This window comes from Erpetoichthys calabaricus, chromosome 2 (genome assembly GCF_900747795.2).
Source record: "Erpetoichthys calabaricus chromosome 2, fErpCal1.3, whole genome shotgun sequence".
NCBI classification, from domain to species: Eukaryota; Metazoa; Chordata; class Cladistia; order Polypteriformes; family Polypteridae; genus Erpetoichthys; species Erpetoichthys calabaricus.
The window spans coordinates 163,036,784-163,059,397 of record NC_041395.2 but is presented as its reverse complement, the minus strand read 5'-3'; the positions used below and the strand labels follow the sequence as shown (position 1 = coordinate 163,059,397).

Here is a 22,614-nt window from a genome sequence, read left to right as displayed (position 1 = left end):
AGCCCCACACCACCCTTTCCGGTGACTCATGACCCCCCATGCTGTCCCAATCCGTCTACTGACTTCATAGGAAGAGTCACCAGAGACATGAATGTCACTGCTGAGGTAAGTAAACCTCTTGACGAAGTCGACACTCTCTCCGCAGACAGACACGCTGCTGATGGCTGTCCTAATAGGTCATTAAATGCCTGGAGCTTGGTTTTTATCCAGGACACTCACAAGCCTAGACACTCAGACTCCTCGTTCAGTCTCTCAAGTGCCCCGATCAGAGCCTCCATTGACTCTGCGAAAATCACAGCATCATCGGCAAAATCATGATCAGTGAATCTTTCTTCACCAACCTGACCTGACCTGTCTTAACAGTATGTGTGCTGTAGCAAGGCTTACTGACTTGTATAATTCAGCACTGAACCCTTGTGCTGCCTTTCCTATGATTGTTCTGTATGGTGGGTAGAGTCCAGTTAGGCTTAGATAGCTCTTATGAACAATGCAAAATATACAGTCAGTGTTTGCAGGTACTGTTCAAATTAGAAAAACCAGAAAGAACTACCAGCTAAACATATTCTAAGAGTAGTGCAATAGATAAAGTGAAAATTATTCATCTACCAACTCTGCAAGTAGTGGAAGTGACTTGCTCAGGATCTATAATGACAGACTTGACTCCTATATGCTGTGATTTCAAGTCCAGCTTCTGACTTTCCTGATTACAGAAGGCTTCCAATATGCTTATTGTAATGAGATGGGCTGTATACAATAGAGAGCAGGGGTTTAATTGCATTTTTGCAGCTTGGCCAATTTGGTTATCTTGCTTTTTTGAATGTTTTGACTTTTTATATGCACAAATAAGTATCTAGTAACCAAGCAGATATGAACATTATGAGGAAATACAAGCATATGTAGATAGCAAAGTATGTGTCTATTTTAACAACATCACCTTGTACCACAACACAATTCAATGTAAGGAAACATATGCTTCACATAATCAGTGTTAAAATGTGAAGTATTGTAGGGATACAACTAACGTCTATGATTTCATTCTTTTTTCTGTCAATCCATCTTATCTTGAAAGAATTTAGAAACAGATTTTTGAATTAATGCAGGCTTGGTGTGTGGCCTTGTGGCTTTTGCTGCAGAGAAGGGTTCCACCTACACATCACCCTGCGGTGGACTAAGTAGTTTAGAAAATGCTTGGATTTTTAAGTTTAGAAATATGATTCTCATCCTATTGAAGTCATTTTCACCTAAAAAGGACTACAGTATGTCAGTTCCAGTGATCATTTCTAAAATATGAGTTACACAAAGAAATATAGTCACCTGAATTGGCTTACCACTTCAGGGGCTTTAGGCCTACCTAACACAATGGTTCTAAAATATCCCTTAAAGGCAGCAGTCTATCAAGCAGATACAGTACCTGATTGTGATTGTGAAATATGGGGAAATTTGAATGGTTTTATGTTTTTTATCCAGCATTGGATGTTACATTAAATGTGTCATGGTGGTATGGTGGGTATTGTTACTACTTCAAAGCACTTAGTTTTAATTCTGTTGTCATGTTCTCATGGGATTCCTGTGGAATGCAGTTTTTGAAAAACCTGTTAAAAAGCACTTTTTTGGCATATTTCAAGTGTAGGGACAGGAAAAGATTAAAGTAGTGGAAGGATTCAATAGGTGGATGATGTACGATTTCCAAAGCCTTTGGGCTAATCTTGGGGTTAGATATTTTATTCATTCAGACAGTTCATATAGTAGGTTTTATTCAGACCTGGTAGTTTCCTGAAAATTAAAAGCAATGTAATATGTAAATCAGCAACTCCATACTGGCCAAGAATATTGTGAATGCCTGAGTAATTGCTCCCTGTGTCACATGTATGCTTCAGAGTCAAGAGTATTTTTAGTGCTCTATCACCTTGAATTGTAAATATTAATTTTGACTAGTGTGAGGATTAAGTAGGCTTAGAAAATGGTAAATTCAAGAGTAAGGAACACCAGTAACAAAGTGCACAGGTCATTGCAAATGAAACTCTGTGGATCCTGGTGTGGGTCACCAGTATGAATAATTTAAGTGCCAGTATGAAGTGGCACAAGTCGATCTTCACGTCTCGGCAGCTGCACACCAGGTTAAGGCAGTGTTTCTTTAATCACTGGATCGCACCACTGGTGGGTCATGAGTTGCCAATAATTGTTTGTGAGTAGGTCACTTAAGTCAGTGTTTCACCACCACTGGGTTGTGATCTGGGTTGCTACTGGTAGGTCGTGAGTTGCTGTAGTTGGTTTGTGAGTGGATTTTGTAAGTGATTGGCAGCACTATGAGATATGTTTCCCCTTTTCTAAGTGAGTTTTTTTCACCTAGGGGAACCCCCGATCATGCTCGTTCCATCAAGGGGGTGGTTTGCAATTGCTGTTAGTGTTTAAATTAAAAGGCAAAACTGGAGTGTAAGACCATAAAGGTTCAGAAACACTGGCGTAAGGAAGGTGTTGTGAGCCAAATATACAGTGCATCCGGAGAGTATTCACAGTGCATCATTTTTTCCACATTTTGTTATGTTACAGCCTTATTCCAAAATGGATTAAATTCATTTTTTTCCTCAGAATTCTACACACAACACCCCATAATGACAACGTGAAAAAAGTTTACTTGAGGTTTTTGCAAATTTATTAAAAATAAAAAAATTGAGAAAGCACATGTACATAAGTATTCACAGTCTTTGCCATGAAGCTCGAAATTGAGCTCAGGTGCATCCTGTTTCCCCTGATCATCCTTGAGATGTTTCTGCAGCTTAATTGGAGTCCACCTGTGGTAAATTCAGTTGATTGGACATGATTTGGAAAGGCACACACCTGTCTATATAAGGTCCCACAGTTGACAGTTCATGTCAGAGCACAAACCAAGCATGAAGTCAAAGGAATTGTCTGTAGACCTCCGAGACAGGATTGTCTCGAGGCACATATCTGGGGAAGGTTACAGAAAAATTTCTGCTGCTTTGAAGGTCCCAATGAGCACAGTGGCCTCCATCATTGGTAAGTGGAAGAAGTTCGAAACCACCAGGACTCTTCCTAGAGCTGGCCGTCCATCTAAACTGAGCAATCGGGGGAGAAGGGCCTTAGTCAGGGAGGTGACCAAGAACCCAATGGTCACTCTGTCAGAGCTCCAGAGGTCCTCTGTGGAGAGAGAAGAACCTTCCAGAAGGACAACCATGTCTGCAGCAATCCACCAATCAGGCCTGTATGGTAGAGTGGCCAGACGGAAGCCACTCCTTAGTAAAAGTGTGTGCGTATATTATTGTATCACTTTGCTTGCCAACCACCGGGTATGGGTAACCGGATGTACAATTTAAAGAGATTGTTATTTTCATGGGGACAGTTACATATGCATTATAGAACTAACTATTTTACATTTCAGTAAGTAATTAACCATAGTTAAAAATAGTAAAACGTAATAAATTGAAAGAAAATTATGTTTCATTATACATTTTCATTCTTTTTGTCTTTGATATTAACACGCAAATAGTCAGTCAGTCAGTCATTTTCCAACCCGCTATATCCTAACACAGGGTCACGGGGGTCTGCTGGAGCCAATCTCAGCTAACACAGGGCGCAAGGCAGGAACAAATCCCAGGCAGGGTGCCAGCCCACCGCAGGGCACACACACACACACCAAGGACAATTTAGGATTGCCAATGCACCTTACCTGCATGTCTTTGGACTGTGGGAGGAAACTAGAGTACCCGGAGGAAACCCACAGAGACATGGGAAGAACATGCAAACTCCATGCAGGGAGGACCCGGGAAGTGAACCCAGGTCTCCTTACTCAGAGGCAGCATCGCTACCACTGCACCACCACCATATATATATGGCCGTTCATCCCGGCCAATACCCCTAAGCCGCCAGGTGGAGCCCTCCCTGCAGCATGGAGGTGCCCCGAATGCCAGCAGGGAATTATGGATATTGGAGTTTTCCTTTACAGCCCTGATGGATGCCACGGGGGCCACTAGAAGGTGCTGCAGGGAGGAGCAGCGACTATTTACCCTATGTCCCGGAAGTACGTCAGAGTCACATGGACAAGAGGAATGATGTGCTTCCAGGATGAAGAAGAAGACTTTTTATCTGACCCGGAAGTGATAAGAGTCACATGGACTGAAGGCTGGGAAACACTTCTGAATCAGGGACTATAAAAGACTCTAAGAGACACCAGAGCATTGAGCTGAGCTGGGTGGAAGGGTGGCAACGCGTCTGGGAGTGGAGGATTGATTATTGTAGGATTATTGTTATTGTTTATGAGTATTGTGGAGAGGAGGGTGCTTTGTGCACGTTATTGTCTAAATAAATATAATATTTGGACTTTTACCTGGTGTCTGGCGTGGTGTCCGAGGGTTCAAGGAAGCGATAGGGTCCCCTTTCTGTCACAATATATATATACATAAACACATAGACATATATACATACACATATACTGTATATACATTGACATGTTCTATAGCAGGGCAGGAGATACACACGGCTATGATCTGCTTTTCACAACTGAGAGGGTGTGGCGGATGTTTGCCGACTGGCTGACCAACCAAAACCATTACCTAGTAGGTTACAACCCAACTAATCAGACAGCTATCAGACTTATGGATGTAATACCCTGATTTGCAAATGTCAAATAAGGAAACCAGCCACAGTGACGCCTCAAGTGTTGATGTTCGAGGTTTGATCCCTGCATGGGGAAACAAAGGTGCATACACCTGATAAGCCTCAATTAGGGTGTGTTGTGTACTCTTTGTATTATTTGGCAGGAATTATATAACATATTTTATATGGGAGGGTATGTATTTTTGTTAGTATTACATTATTTCTTGCTTTTCACCAGAAAAAAAAAATCCTTTAAGTGAGCTTTGTGTTTCCCAATTAGAAAATTGCATGTGAAACAAATTTCAGTGTCAATTTCATGAAACTGTAGGAAGAATGAAAGTCAGCTCTTTTGCTCATTGTTATCTTTGACAATGATCTGATTTTTAGTTCTCAAATTACTACACTGACATCTGATTTCTTTACCTTGAAAATATTAAGAATTTATGGTTTTCCCCAATTGGCAAGATACAGAAAAATACCATTATTTATACTAAAAAGAATTAATTATGGAAATACCTTAATTGGAGGCAGCTTAAAACACTCAAATGTCCCAAAAGTGATCATAAGTAGATCAACCATATGAAGCATGACCATGTAACTTCAAATGTTAAACAACACGTCAATATTTAAAGTTGATTAAAGAATCCATCGTATAAAGCTTTATGTTTATTGGATCACATTTACCTTTCAGAAGTAATGTCTGTACTTCATACTCCTTTCAAGTAGGCCTACTTTAGGGATATAGGTTAAGTTCTCTCATTTAAAGAGGTTTAGTACTTCATACTGTAAAAAAACTATGATTTCTTTAAATACAATTAAATTGTTACTTTTATCATTGCTTATTTTTATTAACAATTTTACTATCTGTAGATCCATCAATTCTATATCTAGGATGCACAGGAATAAAGTCTATTCTGTCAGCACTGGCCCAAGGTAGAAGCCAACTCAATAAGCCAATATGGAGTGCTTGTCAATCACATGACACATTCAGGTGCACACTCACATTACTGAACATTGGATCAATTTAAACTTGCCAGTTTGCATGTCTCCTTTCATACAGACAAGTCAGGATTTTTAACCTGAGGGACCTGGAGCTGCGAGGATGAACACTTGTGCCATTCTCTGACCATTTTCCCCACTTTCTGGCTCTTCTTGACATCCTGCTGTGACACTCTTGCGTACTGTATTGTAATACAGAATTCCTAGGAAGGGGCAGGGGGCCCATTGGTCTAGGTCAGCCACACCCTAACTTTGTTTATTCTAAAAGACTGTCGTCCCTAAGAAGTTTGTTTTTTCTACAATGTAGATATGCAGAGTTTTTGTTTTCTTATTTTCTAATTCCAACTGGATATATGTTCTGTTAGTCTCATTTCTCTTATACAGTATTCTTAAATTGGATGTATTAGACTGAATCACTAAACAAAGCATACTAACTATTTATAAGTCTATGACTAAATATTTATTAATAATATAACACACTTTTCAAACCCACTTAATCCAATTCGAGACTAAAGGGGCTGGAGGCTATCTTGGCGGCATCAGGCACTACTTTGCACCATGACAGTTTAGTTGATTAGAAAAGTTTTAAAATAGCGGGATGAATTGCTATGTGTCATTGAGCTGCAAGGCAAGAGTGACTCACTTTTTTGGGGGATTAGGTATAAGCAGCAACAACTTACAAAAAAGTGCACTTCTTATTTTCATGAATTTCTGGGAAATGTGTGGAATGATTTGCATTGAAAGGCTCCAGAGCAGTTCTCACTATTACGGATGTCATATGAAGGATTTAGTAGATGCATTTGTTTCAGGAAGATTTCCAACATTTTGTGCATGTTACAGCAGTGGCATATGGTCTTTGGTCACTGACGTTTTTTGAGGGCTTTAATGGTAACTGTTATACTGTTATTGGTATGTGTGACATATCCTATCACTCATACAACTGGAAAAATACCATTGTGTGCATTGTAATGCATAAACTCACTTAGCAATCAAGAAAGCTAGACATAAGGTGAGGTGTTAGCCAAGATATATAACTATTTTTCAGAACACTTTTAAAATATTATTCTCTTAGTACTAATAAAAGTGTGAACTGTTATTTACCAATGCGATCCAATACCAATCTGATTGATACTGAACAAAGCACTAAATGAGTATTTAATATTCCTTTTCTGAGGTTTATCTGTACACCTTATGAACAACTGGTATTAGCATTTGTATGTGTCTCCTGTGAGATCTTCAGTGTAGCTTCACACATTATGGGTATATTTATTATTCAAAATTGTTGGTATATGTTTAGTTATATGCCCTGTCTCCTCAAAACCGCAGCTCAAGAATTGTTCTCTGCTTATAAAATCTCAGGAAGAAGGTCAGGTCTTCCAAATTGGCACTGCGTTTTTGCAGAGTTTAATCGTAAGCACTTATTTTGTAGATTTTTCTGTATTTTGACCTTTTCTGTCTCTGTTTTTTTGATTACCAATTTCTGGTTTGTGGATTTGGCTTTGTTTGATTTGGGCTGCCTTTATAGGTACACCGTTGTGATCTGAATAATGGACTACCTGTCCAACAGACTGCAGTTTGTGAAGCTCAAGGACTGTGTCTCTGATGTGGCTGTGAGCCACATTGGAGCATCAGAAGGAACAATTCTGTCACCTTTTCTGTTCACCTTACATGCCTTGGACTATAAATATGATACCAGGCCACATCACGCTCAGAAATTCTGTAATGATTCTACACTAATGAGTTGCATTTTCAAGGGTTATGAGACAGAGTATATGGGATTCAGGTGGATGGCATTTTTCCTTGGTGCAAAAATATTTGAGTTCAACTTAATCAGAAAAAATAGGATAGTGGTTAATGTCTTTGGCAACACCGAAAAGCCTCTACACCTGGTCAGTATTCAGCGAGTGGCGTGGAGGTGGTGGACTGTTACACATACTTAGGGGCCCCCATTACTGACAGGCTGGACTGGTAACACAGTGGAACCTGAGTAAGAAAAGGTAGAGCAGACTCTCCTGGTAAGACTGTTCCTTTAGTGTGGGTAGTGACGTCCTTTACATGCTGTATAATGCTGTAGTGTGAGTCCCACCAAATCAACAGCTAATTAAGAAGGAAGGCTCAGTTATGGGACAGAGAGGTAGCAGTGGAAGAGAGAAAACAAAACTGATGGTCATTATGAACAATGATGCACATTATTTCTATGACCCACTAGCATTGAAAACTTTTAGCCAAAAGAAGTGTCTTGAAATGCTACTGGGTCTCCTTCAGACGTAACGGCAATTTGCCCTTATAGTGCTTCACTGTGACTGCTCTCCACTCATTATCCAAGACTTTTCTTCATTTTTGCAATTCTTTTGCTTGTTTGGTATAATATTATAATATTTCTTGAATATGCAACATATCACCACTCTCTGGCGCCATGATAGTCAAGAATGCATCTTTTGTGCATAATGCTGTAGAATTTTTAAAATTTATGACCTATAAGTAAGTAAATTCAACCATTGGTTTCTGAAATAAAGCCACTTATTCTGTGGACAAAGGTAAAGCGAGTGCTGAAATCACCCTGAAAGTGTTCATTGTTAGATGTTTACCAGGAAATCAGATTTTTTACAAAAGTTTTCACATTTTTTTCCTTATACTTTTAATCTAATTTCCTTTATATTTATTATGATAAATTTCTAGCTGTTTTTCTAATAGTATCCTATTTCCCTCTGATACTGCAACTGCTACATTTCTAATTTACATACATATTGACATGATTGGTCATAGCATAAAGTCATACAGATATAAACAAATTTATTTGTATCATAGGGCAGCATTCTTAAATGATATTTTTTTTCACTTATCAAATTATTTTCAGTTCTTATAGAAGAAGGATAACAGTCCTCTCTCATTCTAGTGTGTGCAGACTGTAACTGTTAGGGTCATTTTATTTTCTCTTTACTGCAATGTCATTCAGCATCAAAATATTAATTTTAATTAAGTTTATGGAACTTATCTCTCCAAATAGTAGTGCAAGCTGGCATTCCATATAAGCATTTGAAGTCTCAAAGCCACTTAAAATAGACATAAAAAATATCAATCACATTCATGTTGAACAAATTAAAATCTCTAATGTGATGTCTGTCACCCAAGTTGGATTTATCTAATTTTCAAGCTTGGTGTGGACAAGATGATTGTTAGTTATGCTCTGATAAGTAATCCATAAATCTAAAGGAGGGTGTACTTTCTTTTTCACATGACCATATGTGAAGTGGAGCAGGAAGATTATAATTTGGCTAAGAGTACATGCCCTTCCCCATTTTTTGAACAAAAATGTTAAACGAGAACCCATTATTATTTGGGTTTTGCAAAAAGGAAAACATTGACTGAAATGAGGAGGTCGTTTTTGACACCCACTTCCCATGCTCTTGGTGGCACTGATCACATATTAGACTCAGAACAGCACAGAAGATTGCTTTGCTATGCTGCTGTGAGGAAGAGTATAGAGTGTTAAGCGTTTGCTTGTTCTTTGTTAATTAATTTATTTGCACAGAATAGCAGAACATTCTAAAAAAAAAGACCAAAATGTCTGAACAGAAGAAACCTGCTCACTTTCAACTGCTAAACCTGTGATCACCTCCCAGTCTTATAATATACTGTGTCATGAGTACATATAGGGGACTGCTTGGTGTTGTGTCCTAATACCTTTTCTCTTCCTCCCTCTGAGGACCAGAAGATTGACTGCTGTAACACCACTGACTTTACTTCCATTATCCATCCACCTGGACATTCCTCTTACTGTGGGAAGGACAGACCTGAAGATCTGCCTTTTTGAGACAGTTCTATCCTGACCTGGCATCTGTATAGAGGTCTCCAGAATTGTTGTGTGTTTTCTTCTTGTTTGCATTCTATTTAATTATATGAGTTTACCATGCTGATACCCCAGCTCTTTTTCTTTAGAAACTAATATGGTAAACAGTAAAAAAAAACTGTTTTTACTGTTAATTATGACAAGGGTGTTCAAATAAAAATAATTACTTACCAAATATGCTACACACTTGCCCCCAGTGAGAGGCACCGAGCGGGTGTGGGTATACTTATTGCCCCCAGACTTGGAGCCTGTACATTGGGGTTTACCCCGGTGGACGAGAGGGTAGCCTCCCTTCGCCTTCGGGTGGGGGGACGGGTCCTAACTGTTGTTTGTGTGTATGCACCGAACAGCAGTTCAGAGTACCCACCCTTTTTGGAGTCCCTGGATGGGGTGCTAGAGGGCATACCTTCTGGGGACTTCCTCGTTCTGCTGGGAGACTTCAGTGCTCACGTGGGCAATGACAGTGAGACCTGGAAGGGCGTGATTGGGAGGAATGGCCCCCCCGATCTGAACCCGAGCGGTGTTTTGTTATTGGACTTCTGTGCTCGTCACGGATTGTCCATAACGAACACCATGTTCAAGCATAGGGGTGTTCATATGTGCACTTGGCACCAGGACACCCTAGGCCTCAGTTCAATGATCGACTTTGTGGTCGTGTCGTCGGACTTGCGGCCACATGTCTTGGACACTCTGGTGAAGAGAGGGGCGGAGCTGTCAACTGATCACCACCTGGTGGTGAATTGGCTTCGATGATGGGGGAGGATGCCGGTCAGGCGTGGTAGGCCCAAACGTGTTGTGAGGGTCTGCTGGGAACGTCTGGTAGAGCCCCCTGTCAGAAGTAGCTTCAACTCCCACCTCCGGCAGAACTTTGACCACATCCCGAGGGAGGTGGGGGACATTGAGTCCGAACGGGCCATGTTCTGTGCCTCTATTGTTGAGGCAGCTGACCGGAGCTGTGGCCGTAAGGTGGTCGGTGCCTGTCGTGGCGGCAATCCCCGAACCCGTTGGTGGACACCGGCGGTGAAGGATGCCGTCAAGCTGAAGAAGGAGTCCTACAGGACCCTTTTGTCCTGTGGGACCCTGGAGGCAGCTGATAGGTACCGGCAGGCCAAGCGGAATGCGGCTTTGGTGGTTGCTGAGGCAAAAACTCGGGCGTGGGAGGAGTTTGGGGAGGCCATGGAGAACGACTTTCGGACGGCTTCGAGGAGATTCTGGTCCACCATCCGGCGTCTCAGGAAAGGGAAGCAGTGCAGTGTCAACACTGTGTATGGTGGGGATGGTGCGCTGCTGACCTCGACTCGGGACGTTGTGGGTCGGTGGGCGGAGTACTTCGAAGACCTCCTCAATCCCATTAACATGCCTTCCAATGAGGAAGCAGAGCCTGGGGACTCAGAGGTGGGCTCCCCCATCTCTGGGACTGAGGTCACCGAGGTGGTCAAAAAACTCCTTGGTGGCAGGGCCCCGGGGGTGGATGAGATACGCCCGGAGTTCCTCAAGGCTCTGGATGTTGTAGGACTGTCTTGGTTGACACGCCTCTGCAACATCGCATGGACATCAGGGACAGTGCCTCTGGATTGGCAGACCGGGGTGGTAGTCCCCCTCTTTAAGAAGGGGGATCGGAGGGTGTGTTCCAACTACAGAGGGATCACACTCCTCAGCCTCCCTGGAAAAGTCTATTCAGGGGTCCTGGAGAGGAGGGTCCGTCGGATAGTCGAGCCTCGGATTCAGGAGGAACAGTGTGGTTTTTGTCCTGGTCGCGGAACAGTGGACCAGCTCTATACCCTTAGCAGGGTCCTGGAGGGTGCATGGGAGTTTGCCCAACCAGTCTACATGTGTTTTGTGGACTTGGAAAAGGCATTCGACCGTGTCCCTCTGGGAATCCTGTGGGGGGTACTCCGAGAGTATGGGGTACCGGCCCCCCTGATAAGGGCTGTTTGGTCCCTGTACGATTGGTGCCAGAGCTTGGTCCGCATTGCTGGCAGTAAGTCGAACCCATTTCCAGTGAGAGTTGGACTCCGCCAGGGCTGCCCTTTGTCACCGATTCTGTTCATAACTTTTATGGACAAAATTTCTAGGCGCAGCCAGGGCGTTGAGGGGGTCCGGTTTGGTGGGCTCAGGATTGGGTCACTGCTTTTTGCAGATGATGTTGTCCTGTTTGCTTCATCAGGCTGTGATCTTCAGCTCTCTCTGGATCGGTTCGCAGCCGAGTGTGAAGCGGCTGGGATGAGAATCAGCACCTCCAAATCCGAGACCATGGTCCTCAGCCGGAAAAGGGTGGAGTGCCCTCTCAGGGTTGGTAGCGAGATCCTGCCCCAAGTGGAGGAGTTCAAGTATCTCGGGGTCTTGTTCACGAGTGAGGGAAGAATGGAGCGTGAGATCGACAGGCGGATCGGTGCGGCATCCGCAGTAATGCGGGCTCTGCATCGGTCTGTCGTGGTGAAAAAGGAGCTGAGCCGCAAGGCGAAGCTCTCAATTTACCAGTCGATCTATGTTCCTACCCTCACCTATGGTCATGAGCTATGGGTCGTGACTGAAAGAACGAGATCACGAATACAAGCGGCTGAAATGAGTTTCCTCCGCAGGGTGTCTGGGCTTTCCCTTAAAGATAGGGTGAGAAGCTCAGTCATCCGGGAGGGGCTCAGAGTAGAGCCGCTGCTCCTCTGCATCGAGAGGAGTCAGATGAGGTGGCTCGGGCATCTGATCAGGATGCCTCCTGGACGCCTCCCTGGTGAGGTGTTCCGGGCACGTCTAACCGGGAGGAGGCCCCGGGGAAGACCCAGGACACGTTGGAGGGACTATGTCTCTCGAGTGGCCTGGGAACGCCTTGGGATTCTCCCGGAAGAGCTAGAAAAAGTGGCCGGGGAGAGGGAAGTCTGGGCATCTCTGCTCAAGCTGCTGCCCCCCCCGACCCGACCTCGGATAAGCGGGAGACAATGGATGGATGGATGGACTTTAACATTTATATTGTCTCAAAGAACAGAAGGAATTACGTTGAGTGTATCTTCCCATATCTTCCTATATATTTATTCATCTTTTTAAAATATTTTTTTAACTTTCCCCATATATTCACACAATGTGGTCCAACAGTAGCTTATCAAAAATACTTTCTATATTGCAGTTGTTCTACCACTGCATTTCTGTTTTGGATAGACATCTGTGCTTAACCCTTTTAAAAAAGCTGCATTATCAGCCATAATTGGTTGAGGTGACTATTTGAATGATCTGGAATTATACATGACAGGTTTTAAACTTTTAAATGAAGGGTAAGGTCAGATTACATATGACTATCGCAGGTTGAAAAGAGAAACAGCTGGCTTCATAGGCTAAAGGGGTGTGGAAATGGAAATAGACATTTTTGACTTTACAGAATCATACACATTTATTAACCTAAATTCCAAGTAAGACAATTACGGGAAATAACTGCAAAGCTCTGTAGAAATAGTTATGGCGGTTTTCGTGGGATGCTTGAAAAGACAGACAGACATATATAAATTCAGTTTTATGTGTAAGAATAAGATATAAGATAGATTGTAAATAAACAACATGCAATTCCTTCTGAGCAACATCAGTTAGGCACACTATTGTTTCTATCTAGTGTATGTATATGTAGCACTATTATTTTAGTACTATTTCAGCAAATAATGGCAACCTTTAGTAAGGTTGTATCAGTTTTTACTTTTTTATAGATATGTGTATATACAAGAAATCTAAAATCTTATTTTCCTGTATTTTAAGTTAGGCTAACTTTTCTAGAAATTGGTCTGGTGGTTTTTGTGTGATGCTTGGACAGACAGAAAGGCAGGAATCCAATTTTTAATATACAGTATTTAGATAACAATGCTGTAATTGGATTAAATGGATTTGCAAACAGATGGCCAGCTGGCTGGGTGACTGACTGGATGGATGGATGGATGGATGGATGGATGGATGGATGGATGGATGGATGGATGGATGGATGGATGGATGGATTTTTACAAAATGTCAACCAACCTCTGAGCCTATATAAAAGTGTAATTACTTTAAATAATCTGCAAATTGTTAATGTAAAGAAAGGATGAACCAACTATTGAGCTTTTTTATTTGAATTATTTAATAAATTAAAGTGAGCTTTAAAATTAAAATGGAAGATAAAACTGTCTGAAAGGGGTCCCCAGAGACAGTCGATAGTCTGTGCTAATAGATATTCCATTTCTGGATGAGGATTTGAGTTCAAATATACTACATAAATCAAAAGAAGGAACAGAAAACCCTGCAATTTTGATGAAGTTAAAATAGTAGCTTCACTTATCCAACAGATCTATTCATTCATAAAGACGCTTTCAGAGCTGACATGTGTCACAAGTAAGCTTTATTTCATTCTGATGTGCATCTCCTCTGAAGGAGTTTCCTTTGTTATCAGCTCTACTTTGACTGCTGATAAAGAAAAGGAATTACTTGCCGATTATCAGCTTTGCTCTTTGTTTCTGAAGGCCATCGCTGGCTGTAATAAATGTTTATCTTTAAATGGGAAGATGACAGCAGTTCACACAGCCAGGTGTAAGTGACTGAAGTGTTAGCGTAAATCAAAAGACTAAATTCAAAGAGGAACGATCAAATGGTGTAAGCCTTAATGAAAGGATCATTTGGAAATTAGCTACAATGAAGAACAGAAGACAAAAGTTGTAATCAGTATTTGACAAAGACAACGTTATTTCAATTAACTAATGAGAGGAATAATTTTTCAATGAAGTAGGGCTGACTTGCCACCTTTTCTTTACTAGAAATAAATGCTGTACCCATTAAAAACTGAAATTAAAAACAGTTTTTGTGTTTAGTTTATATAACTTTTTTATAAAGTTGATACCAAATTTTATTTCATTCAGCTCAGAGAACAATGAAAATGCCTTGTCCCATCATTATGCCATGCTTGTAATTTAGAATAAGTGATTCAGAAGCCATGTCTGTCCCTTCATATTATGCTTTTTTGCTTCTGAATTATTTCATAAGATTTGGAGAACAATGGCAGCAACTACATGTTTAGACGCACAGTTCTTTGGCCCTGGGTTCAGTTCTGGGCTTGTTGGGTCAGTTGTCTAGAGTTTGTGTATTGATTTTTTCTAGGAGCTAAGTTTTCACTTGATTACATCTTGCCTGAAGAAGGTGCCTGAGTTGCCTCGAAAGCTTGCATATTGTAATCTTTTTAGTTAGCCAATAAAATGTGTCATTTTGCTTGACTTTTCACTACTTACAGCTCAAAAATACACAGCCAGATCAGTGTTCCTAAGTTTCTGCTGTTCTTGTCGGTACTATATAAGGCTACCAGATTATTCTTCTGTTCCTGTCAATTCTGGATTACAGTATTTATTGTGAAAAACAAATGATTAGAGGATATAGATTATTACTTTATATTTGGGAGACTCATTCTGACAAGAAAACTACTGAGAGGCATTAAACTTTATGTTTGATTTTTGTAAATAATTTAATTTTTATTTCTTATGTCATTACAATATTGTTTAATGCGTTTGTTTTTTTTTTATATGTTTTGCACATGGTATTTCCTGGGTGCAGCCATTAATGATGTCTGTTTCTGGTTACATATGCTAAAGTTGGTTTAGACTTGATTGACTTTGTTTGGTCACATGACACAACCTTGTGATACAGGACATGACATCACTGCAAGCATATAAAAGATGGCAGCGCAGCACTTTAGTTATAGTAGTTTTGAGATAAAAAATCTTAAACTTGTGCTTACCAATTTGCATTCTGTCAGGCTTTTTGATGTTTTTCTGTTTTTGCCCAATATCTTTCATTACTGATTTATGCTGCTGATGCTCAAACTGTTTACTTTAATTTTGGCCTTTACTTTTCAGCAAATTTTTTTGCCTGCCCCTTAAATTTAATCTTCCGATTAGTTAAAAATGTATTGTTTTTTAAATGAAAAAAAATATATTTACAAGATAGGGCGGCACGGTGGCGCAGTGGGTAGCGCTGCTGCCTCGCAGTTGGGAGACCTGAGGACCCGGGTTCGCTTCCCGGGCCCTCCCTGCGTGGAGTTTGCATGTTCTCCCCGTGTCTGCGTGGGTTTCCTCTGGGCACTCCGGTTTCCTCCCACAACCCAAAGACATGCAGGTTAGGTGGATTGGCGATTCTAAATTGGCCCTAGTGTGTGCTTGGTGTGTGGGTGTGTTTGTGTGTGTCCTGCGGTGGGTTGGCACCCTGCCTGGGATTGGTTCCTGCCTTGTGCCCTGTGTTGGCTGGGATTGGATCCAGCAGACCCCCGTGACCCTGTGTTTGGATTCAGCGGGTTGGAAAATGGATGGATGGATATTTACAAGAAAAATGAAAGTAATTTCTGTTTTGCTTTATAAATAATTAAGCCTAAATACTACACCCCTGCTGTCCTAATTAAACAAAATATAAATTTAGGATCTAAGACAAGACCAGTTGTAGGCACGGGCCGAGTAGCCTTCAGCCTAGGGATGCCAAAACCTCCTCCATAAGTCCCTGATCCCCAACCCCGTTCATTGATTTCATGCACAATTGTGAGGGCACCAGTCTCCAAGGGGTACCTCTGCACCCCTTAGGATCAAATCGAATTGCGTCATTCTCCAAGAATCCAGTTATCTTCAGTTATGGATCCAAACATGTGGATCTAAAAGGGGGACTTTCTTTTAGATTTCTCTTTTTGGGAGCTTGCAACCAACACTACCTAAGGGCATAACATACCCTTGAGCCAGCCCCGTACAATGATACAATAATATTCAATATATATTTTTTTATAGTTAGACAACAAACAGTATAAAAGACTAGCTAGATGGTGCACAAAAATTAAACTAGCAGTCTTGTGATTTAAACTCCAATGATGTATCCACTATGACACACTCCCTTAAAAGTGATTGAGTGTGGGCTTGGTGTCCCCGAAAATCCCACATTCAGTCTTGATATTTCATTCCCCCCTTTATCTTCATCTTGCTTTTAGTTACATTCTTCTACAATGTTAACTGTTCTGTAAGTCACTTTTTGATAATGCTCAAAATTAAACATAACAGCCTATATAAAATGGAAAGCAACATAATCTTATCTGTGGCCCTTTCAATAATAAGTATGCATAAGTTCCTGCTGTTGTGTAAATTTACTAAAGAGCTACAATTTACTCCTAGAAATCAAAGATGGGCTGTTGGATTAATGTATATGCATGACAAGGAAAGGAAAGAATATTATTGCTGGAGACTATAGGCGAAACAAGGGTCATGTACTCTTTGTATTATTTGGCAGGTACTGTATCATATATCTATGATCTGCTTCTCGCCAACTGAGAGGACGTGGTGGATGATTGCCAACTGGCCGACCAACCACAGTCGTTACCTGGTAGGTAACCACCATCCAAATAATCAGATTATGATTCAGAATGTAATACTCTGATTTTCACCCTGTCAAGTAAGCGAACCAGCCACCGTTGCGCAACGTCAGAGGCTTCGCCAAGTTTTGATCTCCATAAGGGGAAGCAAAGGTGTGTACACTTGATGAGCCCCAATTACGTTGAAACACATATTATGTACTCTTTGCATTATTTGAGAGGTACAGTATCACTTTAAAATTGGCACGCAACGTCCCATCATACATTAAAGACAGTCTTTTCAGAACACTTGAATTACGTCATTAATAGTCTTTGCTACTGAAACGAAAATGTCTTTTCCACCTGGGCCTTCCATCTTTCAGGTTGCTACAAACAACAATCGGCACTCTCCTTCCCCGACAGAGGAAAAAATTTTTTATGATGACTACATTGATTTCTATTTAACGACACTAAACACCTATGGCATCTCCTTGATCATAAAGAATTATAAAGCTGTGAAGACATTTGTCCTCCTGTTCTGAATTGGAAATAAAGTGTGATCACCAAAAGACAGAGTCTTGATGATATTTGTGCAACAAAAAGCCTCAAAATGCTGCATAGTGTATTTTTGACAATTAACTTGCACCTCACTAGACAGCACAAGACACCTCAAGAAGCCTAAAGTTGAATCAGTGAAAATGAAACATGAATGAGCTATATTTTTAATTTTTTCAGCACTTCTGACATGTCTTATTAATACCACTAAAATAACGGCCCACATGTGTTTGCTCCCCTGTGAAATTATGGTGATGAGTCTATTATTTTTATTCTGCTATTTAAAAACTGTGAACAGCAGCAATGAGTAAGTATTGCAAAAATCTGTGAAGGAAAAAAACAGAAAACACATACCCAAAGTTGGTCATCAATTCCTGGCGGGTTCTTTTTAATGAATGCACCATAATAAGTGGCAATATTGCGATGATGAGAGTATTTCTTAAGCATGTTAATTTCTTGCTTGATTTCTTCTTCTTCATCCTGTAGGTGTAAGCAGATAGAGTATTTTAGTAATTTTTCATAGTACAGTTGTACAATCAGTTTCTTCTCAGATTGGAATGGGCCTGCTCTCCACTAAAAGAGATTAGTTTACTGACTTGCATGCGTGAAAATTGTAGCAGAGGATGGGCAACACGCTCAGAGTCAAGACAATATAAACATATAAAAAGGAGTTAACAAAAATATCATCAAATATTGTTATTAAAGTAAAGCAGGAAAGTTTAAATTTCTTTGATTTATCCATGTTTACCATACAAGATTAGTTTTCCACAGATTTTCAAAGAAATGGTCATATTATTATTTGGTTTCAGTTTTATTAGTATCACCTAACTGGCAAATATGAACACACTTCCTGCAGTGTGGTGTCCAACCTATACAATTATATGAAGGAAAATTTGGTCTATAGTAAAATGCTAAGGTCTATGTGATCACTCTCTCAGAGAAATCTGAACGGTCAGTTTGGTTTTGCTGTCATATGGGGAATTGCAAGTGTGAGACGCAAAAAGAGGAGTAAAGGCATATGAGCCACACACAGAGAGTCACCTTCAAGGACGGCAAGCAGGACGTGAGAAAGGGGCCTTGAAAATAATGAAAGAGTATAAGATGCAGGCTTTACTAGAACAGACTCAAGACAGTGAGTGCCAATTAAGAGACGTTCACATATACACAAATATGGAGAAAAGGCACTGAAGGTACATGTAAAACAAGAGATAGCAAACATTTTTTAAATTATTCTGTTATCTGTCTGTGACAGGTATTGAGGCTAATTAATAATAATTCAAGTGGCACAAAATAATCCCGAAACATAAATTACCACAGAAAGAAGATGACGGGCAAGGAAAGAGAGACAAAGCCTAAATGCTCACAACTGCACATCTGCCAGAAACCTGGACAAGATAAAGGTGAGGTTACAGTAGTTCAGCACCTACTGCAACATTCTAAACAGAATCAGACTTTGCAAATGCCAGCCCTGTTTCGGCATCTTGGACTGGATGATCAAACGATAAAACTGGCACCTTACTGAAAAAACAAAGATAGAAAGATGATGAGTTCAGACAACCAGCTTATCTGGTAACCTCATCAGGAATGCTGTATGCTTACAATGGCATCTTGCCCAGAATTCCGGACAATTCCCCAAGCAGACTGGCATCTCAACCAGCATTCTGCAGAATTTGTCAAGCACTATTGCAAGCTGGTGTCATCAGTTTAGCATTCTAAGTCACTGAAGCCAACTAAAATGGACACTAACACAGATTTATTTATTTTAAAGAGTGCTGCCCTATCTTTGCAGTTCACTGAGATTAAATACAATAATTGTCCATTCTTCATGAAATGCACTGCATATTTAATCCTAAAATTATCAAGCTTGTTTTTTTATACTGACTGGGTGATTAATGAGTTGTGACAAATTCATTCAACAGTCAGTGCTGGCTGCCTTACTTTCTTTTCTGATCCTACATGCTTTCTCGTTATGCTTGGAAGGATCCTCCAGCAGAACTTGTCTTTTTTTGTGAAGAGGACAAAAGTGCAAAAGTTGATAATACCATTTTATTTCTTGATTTTCTCTTATATTGTTTTAGACTAACAATTTGAATCTCTTATTATTACTTTAAAATTAAATAAACTGTGTCCACAAGTGCCATCTTTGTTTTCTGAATGATCTGCCTATTTTTTTTTCATGCTCGATAAAACTGAAGATAAAACTGGCAGATGTACCAACCTGTAACATTCAATACTTAAATTTCTCATACTTGTTTGTTTTCATGTTTCATAATATTCTAGCAAATATTAAATTAAATAAAAGTGTAATATAGTTAGGTCCATAAATATTTGGACAGAGACAACTTTTTTCTAATTTTGGTTCTGTACATTACCACAATGAATTTTAAATGAAACATCTCAGATGCAGTTGGTGCAGACTTTCAGTTTTAATTCAGTGAGGTGAACAAAACGATTGCATAAAAATATGAGGCAACTAAAGCATTTTTTAACACAATCCCTTCATTTCAGGGGCTCAAAATTAATTGGACAAATTAAATAACTGGAAATAAAATGTTCATTTCTAATACTTGGTTGAAAACCCTTTGCTGGCAATGACAGCCTGAAATCTTGAACTCATGGACATCACCAGATGCTGGGTTTCCTCCTTTTTAATGCTCTGCCAGGCCTTTACTGCAGTGGTTTCAGTTGTTGTTTGTTTGTGGGCCTTTCTGTCTGAAGTTTAGTCTTCAACAAGTGAAATGCATGCTCAATTGGGTTAAGATCAGGTGACTGACTTGGCCATTCAAGAATTTTCCACTTCTTTGCTTTAATAAACTCCTGGGTTGCTTTGGCTGTATGTTTTGGGTCATTGTCCATCTGTATCATGAAACGTCGCCCAATCAATTTGACTGCATTTAGCTGGATTTGAGCAGACAGTATGTCTCTGAACACCTCAGAATTCATTCGGCTGCTTCTGTCCTGTGTCACATCATCAATAAACACTAGTGTCCCATTGCCACTGGCAGCCATGCACGCCCAAGCCATCACACTGCCTCCACCGTGTTTTACAGATGATGTGGTATGCTTTGGATAATGAACTGTTCCACGCCTTCTCCATACTTTTTTCTTGCCATCATTCTGGTAGAGGTTGATCTTGGTTTCATCTGTCCAAAGAATGTTTTTCCAGAACTGTGCTGGCTTTTTTAGATGTTCTTTAGCAAAGTCCAATCTAGCCTTTCTATTCTTGAGGCTTATGAGTGGCTTGCACCTTGCAGTGCGCCCTCTGTATTTACTTTCATGCAGTCTTCTCTTTATGATAGACTTGGATATCGATACGCCTACCCCCTGGAGAGTGTTGTTCACTTGGTTGGCTGTTGTGCAGGGGTTTATCTTCACCATGGAAATGATTCTGCGATCATCCATCACTGTTGTCTTCCATGGACGTCCAGGTCTTTTTGCGTTGCTGAGTTCCCCAGTGCTTGCTTTCTTTCTCAGGATGTACCAAACTGTAGATTTTGCCACTCGTAATATTGTAGCAATTTCTCGGATGGGTTTTTTCTGTTTTCGCAGCTTAAGGATGGCTTCTTTCACCTGCATGGAGAGCTCCTTTGACCGCATGTTGTCTGTTCAAAGCAAAATCTTCCACATGCAAGCACCACACCTCAAATCAACTCCAGGCCTTTTGTCTCATTAATTGATAATGACATAACGATGGACTTGCCCACACCTGCCCATGAAATAGCCTTTGAGTCAATTGTCCAATTACTTTTGAGCCCCTGAAATGAAGGGATTGTGTTAAAAAAATGCTTTAGTTGCCTCACATTTTTGTTTTGTTCACCCCACTGAATTAAAGCTGAAAGTCTGCACTTCAACTGCATCTGAGTTGTTTCATTTAAAATTCATTGTGGTAATGTACAGAACCAAAATTAGAAAAAAGTTGTCTCTGTCCAAATATTTATGGACCTAACTGTATGAACTTAAAAATAAAGGTAAACAGAAACACCTTATTTATTATCCATATGCAGTGCATTTGCATTGACCATTTTACCTTTTGCCTCTGTCAGTAAGTGCTTAACATTATTTAATGTGTGGTCATGGCAGAAAACATAGTCACGTGTTAGTACAATGGATGTAAACATGTAAGGATTGAACAAAAATATTTTTTTGAAAAAGGTAAAGATTATCATTGGGATAATCAGGACAACACAATCAATCAACAATGGCAAGTAAACCAACTGTTCTGTCCTTAACAGCGAGATGGTAAAGTTCACGTCATAACGTGATATAACTGAGTCAAGAAGAAAGGCTGATGAACTATGAACCCGTTCAGACAGTTCATTTATTTGGGTGCAAGTCTATGCAAGGAATATTTATTATCAAGAACAGGCAACATAAATGCAAAAATATATTTTTTCAATAACTGTTGAAAAAAGAGGAAAAAGGATAGCTATGAACAAGAATTTACAGCCTTTTAATATTGACAATGAGTTTTAAATGAAAGTCTTTATTCTAATTATACTGATATTTCATACTCCTTAAGCAAAGTATGGTGACTTCATCTCAGTGCAGAGTCAAGGTCCATCACTAGGGTCTTGCATCCAACAAGAATGGATTCACAATATTTGCTCTGACAAGACTAATAAAATTTCAAAGCTGGATAGCAATGAGTATGTCCTCAAGACAGGGAGAAAAGAACTGAAGAGTGATTTTGAAATGAACAGGAGATGCAAAACACACAGGAGACTTGTCAGAATCATAGTTTGGGCAAAGGTAGGAGTCAGTAAGTAACAGAAAACAACTAACCCCGACATCAGACGCAAAAGACACAACCACAAAACAAATAAAACGAAGTTATAATACTAAGATCTTCTCACAAAATCTTAAATTTCTACAAAAGAGTAAAGAATCTAAATGCCAAGATGGCTGAAGCTGTGCTACCATCTTATACTGTATGTGACTTCCATGTCAGTTGACTGGCAACATGTGTAGCCAACAAACAACAAAGATTGAGTAAAAGTCAAACTAAAACTGTATCAGGCCAAGAATTATGATAAATAATACAGAGCAAATATAAAAATACAAAAAAAGTAACAAACAGTCTAAGATGCCAAGGATTCATTACAGGGTGAACAAACAGTTGAACAAGGCACGGGTGACATTTCACTTGACAATGTTATTTGTTATAATGTTATTTATTGGCATAAAGAATAAGACGTTTTCTATGTGCTTATTCCATCATTTATATACTTTTGAGGAAGCATTCAAATAAAAGGCAGTTGACAGAAACAGTCCAGGCTTGTCA

At 40.1% G+C, this 22,614-nt stretch overlaps 1 protein-coding gene across 2 annotated transcripts in view; it reads right to left on the bottom strand.

Annotated features, from left to right (window-relative positions):
* The window catches only part of tnikb (TRAF2 and NCK interacting kinase b), a 375,714-nt gene that overhangs the window by 149,325 nt on the left and 203,775 nt on the right, over nucleotides 1-22,614 (bottom strand). For both annotated transcript variants that reach the window (XM_028794715.2, XM_028794717.2), the window contains exon 4: nucleotides 17,688-17,813. In XM_028794715.2, the coding sequence (XP_028650548.1) occupies nucleotides 17,688-17,813 (126 nt within the window). The remainder of the gene's footprint in view (nucleotides 1-17,687; nucleotides 17,814-22,614) is intronic.